We start from the raw sequence: 21,281 nt of genomic DNA on the forward strand, positions 1-21,281 counted from the left end.
TTTCGGGCAGGATTGCCTACAAGAAGTAAGAACTTATGAGAAGACGGCTAGAAAGATCGCAAATTACCGCAACCATTTGAGATTCAATTTACGTTGTTTACATGAGCATATAACACCACGTAGCATCAAGCTCAAAAGTAATGTTAGCGGCCACAAAGCTGATCAGATTCTAAGAAACGCTGAAAGGAAACTTTTAAATGAGAGAGTTAGACAGGTAAATTTCACGATTGATGTTTTGAAACAAAAACAAGACCAGTCATCACAGAAACTTTCGGCTTCGTTACCAAGAGACGCTTTCGACAGAGTTGCCGAATTCACCACCCATGCGCAGTTAGCACAACATCGGAAGGTGAAAGGTCGCCATCTTAAAAAATTCCAAAAGTTGAGAAGTTCGCGAGCGGATTTGGACAAGGATTGGAGGAATAGCGGCGACTCTGGACTCGGTTCTAACTCAGAAAAATGGGTGAAAAACATCTCCGATCGCGATTTAACGAAGGATGAAGTCAGTGTTCTCGCCAAAGGTTTAAATTACGCCGTCGTACCGGAGAGCGTACCGGTTGCTGAATTCGTCACCGTTACTGAATCTCAAGTGCCGTGTCGCTAGGTCGTTTAAATCCATCGGACGCCGAAACACTTCGTCATAAGATCTGTGAAACGCTATGTAACACTGAACTACCTCAATCAAACATCACCAAAGATGAGAGGAAGGCTCTGTCGGAATTAACTAAGGATGAAAACATCGCCATAGTCCCGGCAGACAAAGGCAAGTGTGTAGTGGTTTTGAACAAGTGTGACTATGATGACAAGTGCAATGATCTGCTAAAAGACGAAAAAACATACAAGCGAGTAGGATATAATCCAACAAGTGGTTACAGGAAAAAGGTAACAGAGTTTACTACTAAGATACTTAATGAGAAAACCATAAACATCGATGACAAGAGACAGTTAGATCCCCCCTCTGAGCCTGCGTTTTATGGCCTCCCGAAAATTCACAAGCCAGAACCAATACCTGTAAGGCCCATTGTGAGTAGCATCGGATCTGTAACGTATAATCTCGCAAAGTACGCGGCTAAAATCTTAGGCCCCCTTGTTGGACAATCTCCGCACCACATCAAAAACACTCAAGAGTTTGTTAACCGAATTAAAGATATCACTTTAAGCGAAGGCGAAACAATAACAACGTATGACGTTACCGCTTTGTTCACATGTATTCCACCAGACTTTGCGCTGAAAGTTGTAAAGGAGTGTTTGAACAATGATACCACCTTGAGTGAACGGACAAACCTGAATGTTGATCAAATCGTGGAACTCGTAAGCATCTGTTTGAATACCACCTATTTCTCATACCAAGGCAAATTTTACAAACAACAACATGGAGTTGCGATGGGATCCCCCGTTAGCCCGATAGTGGTTAACATGTGTATGGAAAGTTTCGAGCAGCAAGCCTTGCAATCATACCCGGGTGTTAAGCCTAGACTCTGGTTACGTTTTGTCGATGATACCTTCGTGATCATTGAGCGCACCGAATTAGAAGGTTTCTTTCAACACATCAATAAGCTAGACGACAACATCAAATTTACTCAGGAAAGTTGTAAAGACGACACGCTAGCTTTCTTAGACTGCCTGATTAGTGTGAAGAACGATGGTTCGCTAACTTCAAATGTTTACAGAAAACCCACGCACACTGATCATTACTTACAATTTGGATCACATCACCCATTGATACACAAGTTGGGAGTAATAAGAACTTTACAATACAGAGCTGATACCATCATAAGCGATAACGAACTTATCCCAGAGGAGAAAGACCACATCAAAGAATCGCTGAAGAACTGCGGTTATCCGAACTGGGCTTTTCTAAAAGCCAACAAGAGCAGGAAAGACCAAAAACAGCCTGATGGTGGTGGTCAACCCAACAAAGCTCGCGTCACAATCCCATATATAGCTGGACTGTCAGAACGTGTAAAGAAACACCTCAAAGCTTTTGGGATTTCCTCGTCGTTTAAGCCAAATAACACCCTTCGTGGCAAGCTCGTTCAAGTAAAGGACAAACAATCAAAAGAAAAACGCTCAAACTTAGTGTATGGATTAGTGTGCGGTGACGCTGACTGTTCTGCTGCCTATGTTGGCGAAACAAAACAAGCCTTGAAAGCTAGACTAAATCAACATAGGACGGCCCTGATTTGGTAAAACGATCTAACTTGAAATTAGGACATTTTAAGATAAATCCATATCATGGTTAATGTGAGGGCGCTCTTTCCATTGGTGTCATCCTCAAATCACCACCATGCCACCAAATAATGAGATTTTTATATTTTCTAAGACATTAGATCTGTTTAATAATTTATTTTATTCAAAAAGAAAAATGGCAAGTGTTCAAACTTGAAAGCTCTTTTTCTCGAATCAGCGATTTGAATTTCAAGTTAGATCATTATACCAAATCAGGGCCGAGGAGGCCTAGTTCAAACGAGGCCCAGAACTCCGCCGTGTACCTTCACCTTAAAGACACTGGTCATAATATTGACACCGAGGACGCAGTGATTCTCGATAAGGAGGAACAGTGGCATAGGAGAGGCATCAAGGAAGCCATCTGGGAGAGAGTAGAGCAGCCGTCACTTAACAAGAAGGGGGGACTGAGACACAACTTATCTCACGCATGGGACCGGGCCATCAAGACGATCCCTAGCCGTCTCAAAGTGTCACATGACCAGCCCAGCGGGTCAGTTGCCTGATGAAGTCTGATGGTTTTAGACGCAACGTAGCAAGTTGCAAAAAATGTAAGTTCCAGTATTTGATTTAATTCAAAACTTTGTGAATATAAATACAAGCTAAAACCGTTGGGGTTCGATAATGAACCCCACAAAACTAACCAAGTATATTAAAAATGCCATACGGCCGGGCGGTTTCACAAGTTGCCGGCTCGATCATGTCATCCACCACCTGTTTTGAGCGACATCGCTTGACACGTGAATGCATCAACCAATCATTTTCAACCAACTGGATCTATTATTCCCCTGATTAATTTACCTTTCTCGATTATTAACTTTTGGTGATGAATTAATTCAAAGCAATAATTATTGACAGCAATGGATGTTTTAAATATGTATTTGTGGCATTTAGAATATTTTAATTGTCGTCTGCAATCGCTATCGCCGTGATAAGTATAAATGCAAAAGCGACGAGCGATGCATCGCAAAATCCGGCGATTGCCCATCGCTTTCCAAAAGTGTTGCATCGAGTATAAATTCAGCTTTACGGTTACTCATTTCCTGCAAATTCTGGTATAAATTTTTGATAAAAATATGTTTATACAGATCTTAAAATAATTTTATGGGAAAACAAGAAATGTCTTTAAAAAGACAGCACCATGGATGAAATTCATGTTTCATAATTTTACATTAAGTACTTGGAATGCTAGTAATTTTTGTGTGTAGCACATGCACAACTAACCGGGTTGGAAATGTTGTTACCACGAATACCACCAATGACCTACTATAAGCTAAATTGACAAATGCGTGTTAAATAGGTCTACATTTAATTTATACTTAATTTATACTTGTACAAACAAAGGGATCAATGCCGAGTTTCGCATAAATCCAAAAATCTATATTCAGACGACTTTGTGATTACGTTTATGACATGACTTTGAACATTTTGACAATCCAACAATATATACTTATTCCACCTCAGGCTCAGATGACCTTTAACAATTATAATCAAAAAGACTGATTATTCAATCCCATGGGTTCCCTGGCTCAATTCAATCTTTATTTTCTGAATGTATTGATTATAATTGTTACTACTAACTGCCCAGTTGCTCTACCAAAATGTATAAAACCAAATCCCCCCCCACTAGTGTCACTGCCAACATGATGGTATAAACTAACCCTAGTTAACAGTGCAGGTTCCTGGGAACCTTATACCCAGCTTGGTTCCTGTCTGGTCAGATAATTGCTCATTATAATTGTTGAATTAGTGGTCACTTGTTGACAGCTTATCAGTAGCCTGGATCAGCAGGGGTGCATTTATATCATTTTTCATAGCGCAATTGTTCAAAATATTTAATGTCAAATGGTTCCGAAAAACTTTATTTGTGAATGGATTTTTATCGTTAACAAAACAAAATGTATGTTTAATATATCAATTATTCCATTAACAGTAATTTCCTAAGTTTCCATCCATAAATAATCACAGAGTATCATCTGTTTACAAAATAAGTGTTTATTTTCAGATTTCCAATTAACCATTATCAGTATGGTGCCAAATGGCATGGCAGACCTTGCTAATAGTTATAGTCAGAAACAGGTATTTTGTCCTGTAGTCCCTGGCAACCCAGTCTGCTTGCGGCTCACTCGCAAACATACACGACAGAAACCGGCTGTGAAGGAGCCTAATGCACGTAAACAACTTCCTTATATTATAACATGTATAATAAAATCCGATTTTGAGTATAATAAAGAAAGTCATGCATATGCAAAATGAAGCAAATACCTATTGCTAACTTGGTAAAATGCATACTCGTAGCCCAATCTTGTACATCATAGCACCCAGTTTTGGTTTGTGGTTTCGAAATGTTGCAGTTAAACATTAGTTCTTTCAAATATGAAACGCTAAAACCCATATCTAGAACAAGCAATCATATATTTAGAAAGATATAGCAAACTTTCCATGATAGAGATTGGACCCAAGACAAAGTACACCCAAATTAAGTGTCAATTCAGAATTATCCCACCATGGTGGAAAAATAAAATAAACCTACGTGTGTCATTAGCAATTTCATCCAGAAGACCTACGGTGTGAAGATGTTGTGGTGTCAATACGGATAACGCCAGTGCGTCTCCCACTGCCTCATGGAACCCGTTATTGGCGCCATCCCTATAAATGACTGGTTGGTCTTTGTACTGCATGAAGTATGCAATATGTCCCATTTCGTGGTGGATGGTGATAAAATTGATTTGGTTGACGTCGGTACACATACTTATTCTGCTTGACAATAACAATACGTAGAAACATATGAATGATCAGTATTTATATAATATAAGCTGAGAGTAATAAGTAAATACGGTAGTCTGGTGGCTCTAAAAAGGACCGACCTTTATGATTAACCCCTGAGCACTACCTGCCGATCTAACATTGCCTCTGATTGGTCAATTACATGATATCTTCACTTCAATCACCAATCAGAATGGAGCTTTGGAAATAATTCACCCCATTTTTTGCGTGGTGAAATTATTCTAACAATGTTGCTGATTGGTCCAATTGTAAATGAAAACTTCTTTTTGGCCAATCGGCAGGTAGGTCTCATGAGTAACAATTACCCAGTCAGCCACGAGGTGTTGGGCCAAATGTACCTTTATGTATTTGGCCCAACATCGTTTTGGCCCTCTTAAGTCCGAAGGGTCATTAGTTCAAAAACCAAGAAGGGACGTTATTAACCCTAAAACTTACCTCAACCGTCACTGAAACTCGCACCCTAATCCTCTAGATTTACCTTTGTACATATGATTGTAAATAATTTTGATTGTAATTATTGTAATATAGACCTATATACATAAGTTTGATCTTGTGTACATGTGTGTGAGGGTGTTTTATGTGTGATATGAATGGGGGTGAGTAAGGGTGAGAGGGATGAGCGCGTGGGGGTGTGCGTGAGTGGGTTGTGTATCTTTTATACATTGTACATTATTTAGTATTTATATTGATTACTATGAGTTATTGTTGTTGTTTGAAATGTATTTTTTGTCTTTTATATGAACGCACCGCCAATTTAGGCGTGTGCCGCTGATTCAAAAGCGTCTGTTCGAATAAATAAATAAATAAATAAATAAATAAATAAATAAATAAATAAATAAATAAATAAATAAATAAATAAATAAATAAATAAATAAATAAATAAATAAATAAATAAATAAATAAAAAAAAAAAAAATAAAAAAAAAAATAAAATAAATAAAATAATAAATAAATAAATAAATAAATAAATAAAGTTAAATAAATAAAAAAAAAAAAAAAGAAGAATAAATAAATAAATAAATGATCCTAATCTTAAACGTCTACATAGCCATTACACTAATCGGAAACAGCATTCAGGTTAGCTCAATATAGCAGTCAAGTTATCTCAATCGATATGGCGTTCGACTATACGCTGACGAAGTTACGTAATAAATCCGATTAACTACCATAGCAATAGGTGAAAACAATTTTGAACATATCGAGCTGCACTACAAGCAGATTGAACTAATCACCTGTGTATGTCTGCAATCATAGATTGAACACAATACTGGTCTTTTCAAAGATACTAATCTTACAGGTGCAAGTGATCAGCATGATATGGTTCAATGCAGAGGTACCGCGTGAAAGTATCAGTGCAGCGCGGTATATTCAAAAATTGTTTTCACCTATTGCTATGGTAGTTAATCCGATTATTACGTAACTTCGCCAGCGTATTGTGCGAGAGATTACGTGTAAGAAATTGAGTATGCTTGAAATTCCCCTGGACAAGGATTTTCCTGCTAATTGTCTCGTTGTAACCGGTTCGAACTCTGGGAGCGAGATGGCTGCATGCGAAGGTCAATTAGCCAGCGAAGTGTTACATGTAATCCGTTTATCACTATGTCAACTGGATCACGCTTTTGAGTTCTGCACCACGATCAAAATGATCGCAACACAAAGTCTATGGCATGTACTACCAATTCCAAAAGGTGCGTGATCTAGTTGCAAGGGAGTTGCGTAACCACTTCGCTGGCGAATTGTGGAATGTCTAGGGTTTGCGCTTCCCAGCTACAAGTTCATGTGTTGTTGTTTAATGGTTAGTTAAATGATATAGGTCCGTAGTTGTCAGCGACATCCTGTAAAGTGTGCTAGGGCTTGTGGATCAACGTCCTGGCGTTGAGCCTGTGCGTAGCGCACTATAAATCACTTTTTAAACCTAACCCTACATCGAAACCTATCCATAATACTATCCCTAATCCTGATCCTAATCATAACGCTTACCTAAACCTTAATCATATCCTTACCCCAAACCCTATTTCGCATTAATGACCTTTCAGACAAATTAGCTGTTCCCTAATGGGGGTATCGGTCGACAGCCGACTGCATCTTCATAACATATGGTAAGAATTATTCCAAATGCAAAAGGTCCAAAGCCCCCGCCAAAGCCTCTCTGCTCTGTTCGCATTTTCATTTTCTAATTGTGTTATATTCTTTGCTTGTGAGCTTGACTTGAAATATTTGAACCAATACAAATGCAATTTCACCCACCTGAAGTCTTTCTGGTTTAAGAAATCCATTGCACTGGCGTGACACACAACATCTCTTCCATCGTTAGGTTTTTCAATCATCGAATGATTCCAAAATTCTGGTGGCATTGGAGAAAGACCTATTGATGTGAAGAAACTATCTGCTTCTTCGAACATCCTTAGTGCGTCGTAACCCTGTAACACAATTGGCCGTAGAAGTAGTGATGTAACAGGGGTGATTACAATAAGGCATGGCCGTCAATCCCTGGGGGATAGGGGGACGTGGCTCCTTTTGGCAAAATGACCCATTTGTTGTTCTTTTCAGCCACTTTTTAACAATTTTGGTTGGTTGCCCCCCCGCCACCTCTCACACCAAGACCCCCACCCACCCCAACACATACATTTCAAGCCGGATTGGCGCTAATGGATCAACACAATTTTTGAATGTATTGCCCCGCAATGTATACATGTTGTAAGCAGTCTGCACTCATTTACCTGAAGTTCTGAAGTATTAGCCTGCTAGGTGTGACCAATCTTTTATTCTAGCCTTTTGTTACTTACTAATAATTTGAAGCAAGTGGATTTCTGTTTTCGTTTTGGTGAGTTATGTTAATATCTGATATGAAACCTTGAGATGAAAGGGTTGGTGCTAATCTAGACAAACGAAAAGTCTACATTTTACTGTTCTAAATTCGCGGTAAGTTGTACGGCTTCAATTGACTTGCGTTTGGTTTATATGCACTTACGCCTAGCCGTGAGTGGCTCGTAAAAATAGTCTAGCATTGAAATATATATACTAACCATGTTGCCAAGTTACCAGCGAAAGTCTTTCATATTGGCGATGTCAAAGACGAGAGGGCGCTAGACCATTAAAAACACCGGTGTTCCATAATCTTGTCTCTCCAGCCTTTATTGACAGGCATCTACCTCTATTGAAATAAGCTGATTGGTACTTCAAAGTTAACAATGAAGTCAGATTACAGTAAACTTACTTAATCCCGTGCGTTTTCGTATCTGAACAATAGACTTACGAAAACTGAAAAGATAAAAAGACCCATAGTATGAAATTTCTATAGAATTACCCAGGGAGATCTACGATCCAGGTCTTTATTCACCGTTCTTTGATAATCTAAATGCAATGCAGAGGAACGGCGTAACATCTAGTGCAGGGCAATCCCGGGAGGGTAATACATTCAAAATTAGTGTAGACCTGTCGCTATGGTAATTAATCCTGTTACATAACCCTGTTACACATTAGGATACGAAACAACCACATTCATAAAGGTTTACAGTTACCACTATTCGTGGAAGTTTACATCAACGAAAACTGTTTAAATCTATAATAAAATGCAGATAAACCACCAGCAAACTGTTCGAGTCCTAGGAGTCCATGAAGCATGGATAATTTGAGGTCAATGACGTTAAACTGTTGGGATCAGGCAACTTTGACTCACATTGTTTCAGGTATACTACTTTCAGGTTATGTTGTTTTAGATATACAATCCTGAGAGGTTGCGAGAGGGTGCGTCAGCCTCGCGCTCGGTATACCCCTAGCTCTTCGGGCTGGCCTCGCACTATGCGCTCGTTAAAGTCCGTGAGGACCACAGACTTCGGCTAGGTTTCGGGATCTAATTGCTTGCTGACACTGGCAATCATTTTCCCAAGTGTGACAATAAATTACCACAGTCATGATAGAAATGCTGCATTATTGGAGGCAATTAGCCCGCACTGATCTATTACGCCGAATTGTGGCGTTTGGTCCTATTGGGTATTGAACATAAATCATAACGAACAATCTAATTACCTTTGCTTTCAGTGACGGTGTAATATCAACGCTTGGTTTGCCTGGAAATGGTTCACATATGTCGAGTAAGTTCTGCCATTCCTGGGCCCACATATTACCTATAAAGGAAATACAGAAACAAACAAACTAGTTCTTCTAGATTCTTCTTCTTCTTCTTCGGCGGAAAAGGCTGCATAGTGAGCAACACTGCGCTAAGTGTGAATGTGTCCCATAGAATACGTTTCTTATGTACGTCTCTACAACTATCTGATGAGACCCGCACATTTATGAAGCAGTGGCGTAACTACCGATATTCAACTTCTAGTAAATAAAATAATTAGTGGTAGGACTTATTTTCCACAATTTCTCGCGCTCCGCGCGCAATTGTTTCAAGAATTGCCCGCGTCTAAGATATTCTCGGGTGGGGGGTAGGGGCGCCATGCAATCACTAAAATTCCAGTGAAGTAATTGGATTCCTTGCCCCTATAATATACATAACTTTTGTTACCAGTGTGTTATTATTTTATGAGAAAAATGCTAAAATAGTCACAAATTTATCAAGGGGTGTAGTACCCCCTTAAGGCTAAAACGTTAATTAACGTTTCAGTGGGACTTTTTGTCTCAGGTTGAATACTAATTACGCTATAAGTGTAAAATAGATATATCAAATTCCATCGAACCTACCAAATATATGTGCTGGTATTCCTCCCTCAAGGTTAATGTACTTGCTACCGTACACATTGTACAATTTTCTCCTCACGTAGGCGTGAAGTTGCTCATAGAATGGTTTCAGTTCGTTGTAAAGTTTCAACACATCTGCTTTCAAATCGTCGACTTCGTACCATGATCTCCAGTATGCTCCAGCGTCCGACTGATCTATATTCAAGTGAAATAATTTTTGGTTAAAGCCATAATTATTGTAACATTTCTTTTTATATTCAGATATGTCCCCTTTTAATTTTGGAGCCGAACAACTGAGGCAAAGCCATGAAAATTGGAATTTACTACCAGCGCCGATGTCGCCAATGCGCATCACTCCGTCGGTCGTGCTACGGCACGATTCTTTGATGTGTGTATGACCGTCCCGCACGCCATATTATGTGTGTTGTATGAACATCGTGTACACTGGTATTGCTATCTAAGTATCTTAATAATTAAACGACGAATAATTACTGCGCTTTATTCAAAATCTCCGATTCACCTAAAGTTTTCATTTTTGCAGGGTATGTTAGTTCAATAAAGTGCATTACAATCGTGCAAAAGAAAGAATTTGAAAAATATTGAGGGCGTCCTCCTAAACAAATGTTACCATATGGCTTTAACAAATTAGGTTATTCCAGTTGAAATCATTACACCCCCTACCCTATGGAAGGCATGACCTTAATCTTCCACATGGGAGTGTGAATTCCAAATGGGGTTACTTTGATGGGTGATTCCATTTGAAATCTGCATGCAGTCACTGTGTGGAAGATTAAGATCCTGTCTTCCACAGGGGGTGTATGGATTTCTACTATGATAGCGCGTTCATCATTCTGCCTAAGAACAAGGCCCGGATACGTACCGAAGCAATAGCAATAAGCAGAAAGTCATATGTGTGTCATGAAATGAGAGGCATACACTTTATAGAGGAAATGCACAAAACACAGACTTCCCTTGTTTACATGTGGCTCTGAAAAGGGTCGTTTATTTAATACGAATAATACAAAAGACGTAGATATTCTCTGACTGTGTTTGAGCTATATACGTTCCCTATCAATGAAATTAAGAAGTGGCGAGAGTGAAATAGGAGTGAGTTGGCGAGAGTGAAATTGGAGTGAGTTTCACTCTTTGCCTTTTCTCGTAATGAGTAAAGAGGGTTGAAATTCAGGCTCAAAACTCATATTGATAACTGTAGTTTCCAGATTTAACTTGGTCAGCCAAAAGAGATCATTTCTCCCTTGTTCGGTCAGTATATGGAATGCCTTTCCTGAATATATCTTTTGTGTCTAACTATAGGATATGTAGGCTATAGCTTCAAGCGGGAGATAAACCCCTGTGTTGGCACCAACATTTCAAGAAATAATGTCAAATAACATACATACCATTAGCAATCGCAGCTTTATTTTTCAGCCTGACATATTCCTTGTAATCTTCTCTGGCTGGTTTGCCGACTTCATCACGCCAGCCATCCCAGGCCCAGTAAAGCTCCGCGTAATTACGAGACTCAGCCAAAATACGCACCAGATCTAAAGAACACAACATCGTATATATAAAGAAAAGAAATTGGGACATCACTTTGGTTGATTTAAGAAGACAATAACATTTATAGGTAATGGTTTTCTTTATTTTAGTCTTTTGGTGACACTCACCAGGACCAGCTGGTATTGTTTACGCTAATCTCTTGGTTATAAAAACTAAAAGGATAAACTTGAAAAGACCCATTGCGTTTGAAAGCCATTGCATGGGCGATATTGAAATAGAATATGGATGTTGCATGGAATTCATAAGAGCATGGTAAGGGATTAACGGCTGTCAATCATGGGTTGGGAATGATTAGAAATAGTGTCGCAGCGGTGTCTAAAGGTGCCGGGTGCCGTTCAGACCAATGAGGGGCGCTCATCATGCTTATCTCATGTTGTTCTTGCAATGGAATCAACATGCATGGCGGGGTTTACCTATGGGCCAGATGGATCTGGACCCAGGACCCAAAAATGTGGGACCTAAAATATTACCCTCTGTATTTTCCTTTTTAGCCCCCAAATACCATGTTTTGGGCCAAAATAGGGTAATATTGCAAAATAGTGCGTGCTTGACGCGCACTGGCTTTTTATATAGCAAAATTATTCACCTTAGTTTTGGGCTAGAATAGTCTTAAATTGAATTTTTCATGCTCTCGTTTCGCGCGCAAATGTCCTAGTAATAACCATGATAACAAAATATGCTCGTTACCCTCTAAATTTTAATGCTTCCGCCATATTACTGTTGATCTTATAGTATGGGTAAACCAAAACTTGGTCACTTGAGTGCACATGTCTTCCTCACGGTTAGTTTAGGCCGAAACGTTTGGCCTGGTCCAGGGCACCAAAAAAAGGTAAATCCGGCTCTGTCAACATGCAAATTGATGGCCTAATCACAATATACTCACCTGGTTCAAAGTTGTAGCATTTCTTTTTGAGGCACACTTTTCCTTTAGAATATCGACTATCCATCTTAGTTATTATATTCGTCAGCTGAATTGATTTGTATTAAAAGGGGAAAAAGAAAATGTATTCAACTAAAATAATCGTTGGTTTTGTGTTTATTTGTTTGTTTGTTTTTCATTGTATTACTGGGACGTCATTGGATCGACCCATGGATATGGAAGGAGAAGTAATAGATTACGTAACGCATTGTTCCTTTGATGCCGATTTGATTTGCCGACAGGCTATTCATAAAAATGATACCATTGTTTCGAACAAAGGGGTTCCGCCATCAAATTGTTTACCATTGTTACTGATCCGACAGGGGCATTGAATATACATTCTCATGAATATTGATTGCCAACATTTTCGAATATGTCAGCGCTCTTATCAGACACAATAGAACAATAAACCCCTGCAGTGCGTTGATTGCGCCACACAATTTCGGTGGCCTGGGAATTTTGAATATCGCGTGTTGGGAGACGTCTGTTTTAATTCGTTTTTATGGTCAATGTGAGTTTGTTGAAAATAAAGCCACGTGATTCTGCTTGAGAATTGATTTTCTAACATATAAGGCATATAATGTAGTGATTGCCCGGGAGTGATTGCCGGAGAAATCTTATAAAAGGTGTATCCTTCGTGTAAGAGAATAAGACAAAACTAGTCCAGATTGGGATCAACTCAAGCAAACCTGTGCAAGCAAACCAGGCATGATCTAGCTAACATGTGTAGGGGAGACTGGGGACAATTGTAACACGGGCACGTTGTAACAGTGACGCCCACGCCTAGAAGAATTAACTCACAAAGCTTGTTTTCCCTAATATATATTTGCCTATTCCAAATGCTTATATATCAGGTCCTGTAACGTCAGTGGTGAAGCTGAATGTCTGTATCAAAAATAGCATTTTTCGAATACTTTACTAATTTTTTTCATTTTCAATTTTTTTTGTGATTAAAGTACTTTAAGATTAATGTCGATACTTGGTATTTTGAAAAAATAAAATAATCATGTACGAGGGCGGTCAGTAATTAATGAGAGTTGGCTCCATATATTGATTATTTTCATGGCATTTCTCTATGATCACATAAACACTGTATCTTTGTCTTTCAAACAACACATGTAAAATTATATCACACACTTGATTATGTAACAGAATTAACATAAAATCAATGGTCTACAGTCACTGGCTGAAAATGAGTCGTTATTTTAAGGTTATTAATTATTTTAAACTGTTGTGATTTGGTAGTTCATTGTATCTTACGAATGGTAGCGCGCTTTGGCAAAAACTGCATTGCTCAATTCATAGCGAGCGTGTAGAAGAATTAAAATATCACAGATATACTTTTATAGGTGCTACGGTTCTTGAGTTACGTTGTAAAGAGGGCTGAAACAACAACACTTTTGTAAAACGTACATAACTCATTAACAACAATAAATTAAGCAAGTTTGCAAAGTATACGATTTGTAGAATGAACTTTTGCAAAACATCAAGGTGTTAATTTTCAATAATATATTGATCTAGATAATGAAAATCAATTTTTTGGTTACTTCGACCAACAATACCTCGTCTACCCTTAAGGGAAATAAGAGGGCGAACTGAGGTATTGTTGTATATTTTAGATTTTCTCAGGAAAATCTAAAATTTTCCAGTGTGGAGAGTGCTGGTTTTTTGAATAGTAGTAGACCACAAACTTCCAGCTCATATAACCATCTTTGTCGAGCTGGAAGGTTTTAGTTTCTTTATAATGTGTAGTCAAATATGTGTTATTTTGGGCCAAAACTAAGTTTTTCTTTCTATAAACATTTTGATATTGCCAACAATAGCAAACATGGAAATTTAATTTTACTGCCATTTCTGTTGACTAATCCCCAAACCGGAAGTCTCCCTAGAAAATATTTGAAACCGTAATTAAAATACAACTATTATTCAACTATTGCTACATTTTGTAGCAAAAGGTACAGAAAGAGAGATCATCGTTTGAACGAAAAATTAATATTTAAAACTTTTCTGTTCATTTGAGGTTAAGGTTATCCATAAAAAATCATTTTTTTTTTTAATGATTTATTAAATATCTATTTACATAGCATTTTAACATTTAACATGAATTTGTGCAATTTTAACACATTTCCAGCATGTTGTATCGGTCATCCGACCTACGCATGCGCAGATTGTTGTTTACTATTTTTACCTGAAATGAGGAGAAAAGGAGACAGGATGTATTAATTTTCTATCCCAAATGCATCAAATTTTCCCCCTTTTCCTTACCACAGTACAATAATTTGAAAACAAACAATATATCCTATGTCTAATTTTAGATTGTTAGGGCCAACAGCCAATATCTGTGTTACACCAACTGACCCCGATTTTCCACATTTCAAATTATACACCATGTTTTCTTGACCCAGAGATGTGTTACAATTGCCCTGTACCCTGAGGATAATTGTAACACGTGCCATGCCTGCTGAAAAGTATTTTTATTCAAAAGTACCTGTTTTATCCCATATAAAACCTGCTTAGATATTAAGATAAGACACGAATCTCCTCTAATTAAAAAAAAAAATTAATAACCTGTTATATTACCTATCAAGAGCCTGTTGCACTTAAAAATGCAAAATCTGTTACAATTGTCCCCAGTCTCCCCTACCAGCTAGAAAATCCTTGAGAACCCCCCACCCCCACCCTACCCCTGGGGGCTATAATTAATCAAAAGATACTTGCATCCATAAGATCTTGGTCGTCTTCAAGAGCTGAATCTCCGATATAAAGCAACTTTTCAAGTTGCCGCACAGTGTCTGCACTGAATCTAGTTCTGTCAAAGGTCGAGGCATTTTGGCGGGCTTCTTGATCAAATCCTGCAGTCACTAAGCTGGCCTGGACCTGTGAAATATTAGGAAACATGTTATTTGTCAAAAGATTTAGTGATTTCCTTTATATTTATTATTTTATTCCCGACGTCATAAAATACAGCGCTGTTTTGTTGTTGTTGTTGTTGTTGTTGTTGTTGTTGTTGTTGTTGTTGTTTTCAACTTCAGATTGCACACAGGATTAGGGGCCTACTCAAATTAGGAAATTTTAGACATCGTTTTGTATTGTAGGCCTATATTTTTAAAAGGAATGATTATAAGTACGAATGTAAAGATTCCCAAAAGGAAAATGATGCAAGAAATCCAACAAGACCGGCAGAAAAATGAGCAGTTTTTGAGAAATGCCCAAATTTGATTTTCCATGCCAATTTTACTTCGTCCACCATCACCATAACAACTTACCCTAAATATCCAAATCGACGAAAATTGCATATAGTGCTCTAAAGACACAAAACTAGTAACGGTCTTCTCAAATTTTTCTTCGTTTTAAAGATACACCCGAATACACAGATATTTCAAAGCATAGGCCTATATAGCGAGTCTATATCCTCTACGCAGTCTGCACTTCTGTAGTTATACTACACGGTTGAGTGCATAGCATCATAAGAGCTGTGTGAGATCTTGTGGAAAATAGGCATCTGTGATTGGTTTTTGTAAAAAAAAACATAAAAAAGTGTTCCCCTCATATATAATCACATTTTTTTTATATCGAACGAAAGCTAACACTTCCCCCTAAAACACCTTTTTCATTAGGTCAACAGATAACGCAATTCAATGTTTATATCAACGCGAAATCGCGAATGTGGTAAATCTGTTGAACCTACCTATCCAAACACACTTTGCAAATCTTGTGCAAAAAGTTACTGTTTTCGCCTGTTTTGTCATACGGTTGTAAATTCAATGAACTATGACTTTGCTAAAGAGCGCTTACAAATTGATATGTCCTTAATAAGTTATGGCAGTCTGAAAATGCGTTATAATAAATACGAATTAAATTGAAAGATTATATCCTAAGAGCATGTTGGATCTATGCCCACATTGTGTTCAGAAAGGAAGAGTCATTTCCCTCTTAACATCGTGACACAATTTGTTGTTGCTTTTAAAGTCATTTTTCAAGAATTAATAATATTTAATATATCGCTTTACGTGGTATTTTAGTACACCATTCATTACAATAATGGAAAAACTTCGTTTTATGTGTGTCCATTTTAATTTTGCTACAATAACGTTTTAATTTACTGAAAATGTGTGTATGAAAAAAAGTGGCGACAACAATTTTTTTTCCGGGGGAACAAAGTGAATTTCACGGTGATAGGTCAAAATCATAAGCCCGATGTCTTAGGAAGCCTGAACACCAGCCATGCTTCGAGACCAGCCCTATACTGATTCCTTTTCTATATTTTGTATTTTGCTATTTTTTGCTATAATAATGCAATTGTGTGTCGTACAACATACAAAAAAAACCTGAAGAGCTAGAAAATTAATCAACTTTTTAATATTAAATATTTCAATATTCATTATTAAAATAATAAGCGTGGTTAGTACTAACTTAGGGATTAGGATTTAATTAATTTTCATTTGGCTGTACAGGATAATACTTTTTAAAATAATACAAATAAGTAATGTATGTTTCTAAAATCGAGAGTAAGTGCCTCCTCCTCCATATGATTGTCCTGGAGGGGGCACTCGACTTTGGAAGTGACAGGGATGTGCGTGTACAGCAGTTCGAAACTAGGGGTCTTTCGGTGAGAGCCTAGATACCGAAAAGGGGGGTGTGTCTTCAGTGAGAACGTCCCCCAAAAGGGGGTCATTCAGTGAGACTGGGAAATTTTTGGGTCAAAACATAAAAGTTGATACAAAATTTTGAAAATTTTTGATTTGAAAAAAAATTTGTCATTCAGTTAGTGATAGGAAAACAAAAAGGGGTCATTGGGTGAGAGGGAGTTAAAAAATGGGGTCAATGTGACCTACATCCCCGTCACCCATTTTTAGTGAGTCCCCCCCATGTGATTGTACTCTTTGGGTTCAATATATTACGATTATCATATAATCACAACAATATTTTCAGTCCGATTTATCAGTTTATATATTAGCAATTTCCGCAAAAGGCATATGAGTAAAGCCACTAGCTGCTATGATACAGAGTTTTTAGTTTACTTTGGTTTTTTTTATATGAAAACACGAAATTAACACTGATTGATACAATTAAGAAGGAAACGGATAGCAATTATTGCACAGTATTTTTGTGGGACATGAGAGCATAACAGACATATCGAATTTGAATATGAGAAATGTCCTTCTCAGTGATATCAAATAATTTTGATTTTGATTATTTTTAAATTCGCGACATAATACAAATTTCATGGCAAATTATTAAATATGTTTCGTTGTTGTTGTTGTTGTTGTTGTTGTTGTTGCTGTTGTTGTTGTTGATATTTAACAGTCCTCGAAGTAAACTTGATAAATCTAATCTGTGTCTGTACCGGTTACACTCTTAGAAAAAAAGGTGCTAAAATGGGTCTTCGCTTGTCCCGTATATGGAATCCTTTATGGTCCTCAAAGGAACCACTAAAGGTTCTTACGGCACTCTGGGGAACCTTTGTAGGTTATTTGTGCATGATATAGAACCTTAAGGGTTCCCCCAAAGGTTCGTGGATTTCCTGGAACCTTTTTTGAGGGTTCAAGAGCTAGGGTTCCATATACGGGACAAAAAAGGTTCTAATTGGCACCCTTTTTTCAGAGAGTACTTAAAATGCATGCAGCTGGAATTGGAAGAAAAAACCGTCCATCATTTGAAAAATTCCTATTGAAGATACATATCCCCCGGCCCCCCCCCCCAAGACCTAAAAAGTTTACTTCGAGAACTGTAAAATGTCAAAAATATGATTTTGTTTTATTAATTTGCCGTAAAATTTGTTTTATATGGCGAATTAAAAAAAAAAATCCCAATTATTTGATATCAAAAGGGCATTCCTCGTATTTAGAATGCAATTCGATGTCTGATGTGCATGCACGAAAAATACTGCGGTGCAAACGTTGTTATCCGATCCCTTAACAATGCTTAAGACAAATGATTAGAAAAATAAAGTTATCGTGATTGCTGTGTAAGTAGCCTACATAAAGTAGGGCATGCCACAATGGTCAGTGGATGCACCAGATCATTTTTGGGGGGTTGGAGGAAATCAAATTTTGTGCAAAATGCCGCAAAAAGTGGAAATTTTCTTCGTAATTGTTGGTTTTTACTAGCTTTTACTGGGGAGGGACTGGGGGAAAGAGTTCTAACTAGGGCATCCCCCATGCCATATGTTGAAGTGAAGAGGATGTACAGTGGCGTCACCAGGAACTTTTTTCTTGGGCAAAATGAACTTGTCCTAAAAATGGACAATTTCTGTGGTTTTTTTCCCTGGAAAAGATAAATAATTGTGGGGTGGCCAAATGCCCTACTACCCTCTAGCGCCGTCACTGGGGATGTACGACCATATTAGCGATGCGGGTTATATGATGAGAACTTTTGAGACGTCCCTGAAAAGTGGAAGCATTCAGTGAGATTTGGAATATTTTGGGCTTAGCCTACTTTATAGTGCGAAAACGTCAAAAAGGACTATAAAGAACCTTAAAGATTTAAATAGGCCTAGGTTAACAAAGTTAAGAAAAGTGAAAAGGAGTGTTAACCTTTTTGTTTCTAAAAAATAATTTTCTTTGCAACAGCAAACAAACAGCATTTTGAGTTTGAAAATATCTGCTTGAAAAATAGATAGGCCTATATTACCGTACTGTTTTCGCGCATATTTTTTTTCAATGAAGACCATAGGCTTATATATATAAATATACCTATAAAAGCTATTTCTAATGATTTTTCGCGCAAAGAACTACCACTCAACATCTCTGAAGCGCGAGTATACACTCTAAAAGAAATAAAGGTTCTAAAAAGGTTCTAAAGTTGTCCTCCAGGAGAACCCTTAGAGGTTCTAAAAATAACCAAAAATTGTTCAAAAACCGTTGAAAATGGCCCCAAAATGTGATACAGAACCGTTTTCGGTTCTTAAGAACCGTTAAAGGATCTTCAAATTAAAGAACCTTTTTTAGAGGTTCAAGAGGGAGGATTCTCCTGAGAACCTTTATTTCTTAGAGTGTACGCGTGACATACAACATAAATGATTTGAATAGGCCTACTCACGTATTTTTCTCGGTTCTCGTCGGTGAGATTGGTGTTATAATCCCACGAAGCTGCCGCTTCTGCCGAATAGACTTCCATCGCCATTTCATTAAAAGAATTCAAAAAAGCTCTAGCGTCTGCTTCATTGTTGTTCAAAGCTTGGCCTCTTACTGCCTGCTTTTGCACCAGCAAATAAAAGCATATAAAAGCAAGCGAAGTTTTGGCTAGAGCCATTTTGAGCCCTTCGCCAAAAACTATAGCAAAACTGTAGCACAAAGTTTCTTGCAGAACAGGCCTATATCACACATCAATGTCGATTGTACTGCACCGAGCATATTATCACATTTGTGACGCGATCAAGCAAAATCAGTCGGAACTCGAAAACATTGATTTTGAGATATAGCCAAGCAAATGAATATTTTCCTTTGGTTTCCTTTTGTTTGGGAAACTCCTAAATGCTCATATCTTTCGAACTGTTTGGTCAATTTTAATGCGGTTTTCTGCAACATGCAGCTTTGTGAATGCATTTTACTATCCTATAAGAAACTGAGAATTTAATATTTGCGAGTTCCGACTGATTTTGCTTGATCGCATCACATTTTAGTAGGACGGGATCCTGGGGATCTCCCGGGGGAGGATCAGGTCATTTTCCCCACCCACTGTAGTGCGACAGTCATATTGGCCGTTCCAGAAAATAAGCTCACACCCCCGTATAAAGGAGTAAATTTTCGATAAAAGAAATGTCTGGATTTCTAAGTTAATAGCTTTCTGAAAAAAAAACGGCTGGAATTCCAAAGAAAGAAAGAAAGAAAAAAAAAAGAAAGAAAGAAAGAAAGAAAGAAAGAAAGAAAGAAAGAAAGAAAGAAAGAAAGAAAGAAAGAAAGAAAGAAAGAAAGACAGACAGACAGACAGACAGACAGACAGACAGACAGACAGACAGAAAGAAAGAAAGAAAGAAAGAAAGAAAGAAAGAAAGACAGACAGACAGACAGACAGACAGACAGACAGACAGACAGACAGAAAGAAAGAAAGAAGAGAATGATGAACAAAATAATATTGAAAGAGTTGAACATTTTATGCCCCCCCCCCCCCCCAAGACCCGAACAAATTGTTCCAAAAAGGTCAAGAATTGTGCAACTTCGTTTGTTGTAAAGCGAGCGTGTGACGAAATAACATGGAGATATTGAAGTTTAAGAATGTACGGTACATAGGCCTAGCTATAGGCCTGCATTTTTGATAAGTGTAAAGAATGCGCGCGAGAATATTTTCATAGTCACAAGCGCTGAATAATTTTACAATCCCTATTTTAGATGGAAAAAAAATATGACCCCAAACTTTTGGTATAAAAATTCTATGATGACACCGAGTAGCCTACACTATAAATCCAAGTGTTTAGGGTTTCTGTAACAATTTTTTAAACACCGCAAGGCCTTTTAATTTTCATTTAGGGGCCTATACAGTAAAGGACACCTAAACACCTGAACACGTGACCAAAGTAAACAGAAAGTAAACACATAAACACAAAGAGTAAACACATGAGAGTATTTAGATTCTAAACATTGTTTACTTTCATATTGTTCGGAAAGTAAATGCACATGTGCTTACTTGGTAGGCCTAAACATTTTGTGTGTTTAGGCCTACTTTCTAAAACAACCTTTGACATTTGGACCATTTAGGCCAATCAAATAGCTTGTTATAGCGGGAGTAAGCAGATATTTACGGATGTTGTCAATTTAAAATATATATTCTTAAATGAACAAAGAAAGGCGTACAATTTTGACTCTTTCTTCGCTGCACACCGACACCGCCTGGCTAATAATTATTTGGTGGAGCAGAGACACTAAAATGAATACACGGGATCGATACACGTGAATTGCTATGCACGATTTTGATATCAGACGAAAATCTTCCGATACTGGGTTAGAAATTGATGAATATCTCTCGCAAATGAATTTTCTCAAGAAACCAGATGTGGTCTCATACACTTGAAAATACGTGTTGAACAGATATGATAGTCGCTAGAATGCGCTTTGAAAATGACTCAAAATTTGACCATTTTATATTGCGTTGGTCCTACAGCG

At 37.7% G+C, this 21,281-nt stretch overlaps 1 protein-coding gene across 1 annotated transcript in view; it reads right to left on the bottom strand.

Annotated features, from left to right (window-relative positions):
• The window catches only part of LOC140138795 (angiotensin-converting enzyme-like), a 28,935-nt gene extending 9,399 nt beyond the window's left edge, over nt 1–19,536 (bottom strand). The window contains exons 1-8 of the mRNA XM_072160565.1: nt 19,222–19,536; nt 14,899–15,057; nt 12,145–12,229; nt 11,102–11,245; nt 9,705–9,896; nt 9,042–9,139; nt 7,260–7,432; nt 4,760–4,983 (exon numbers count right to left, since the gene is read on the bottom strand). Of these exons, the coding sequence (XP_072016666.1) occupies nt 4,760–4,983; nt 7,260–7,432; nt 9,042–9,139; nt 9,705–9,896; nt 11,102–11,245; nt 12,145–12,229; nt 14,899–15,057; nt 19,222–19,434 (1,288 nt within the window). The 5' untranslated portion in view covers nt 19,435–19,536. The remainder of the gene's footprint in view (nt 1–4,759; nt 4,984–7,259; nt 7,433–9,041; nt 9,140–9,704; nt 9,897–11,101; nt 11,246–12,144; nt 12,230–14,898; nt 15,058–19,221) is intronic.
• Between the last annotated feature and the right edge of the window lie 1,745 nt (nt 19,537–21,281).

The sequence above is a fragment of the Amphiura filiformis genome, chromosome 18 (assembly GCF_039555335.1).
Source record: "Amphiura filiformis chromosome 18, Afil_fr2py, whole genome shotgun sequence".
NCBI lineage: Eukaryota > Metazoa > Echinodermata > Ophiuroidea > Amphilepidida > Amphiuridae > Amphiura > Amphiura filiformis.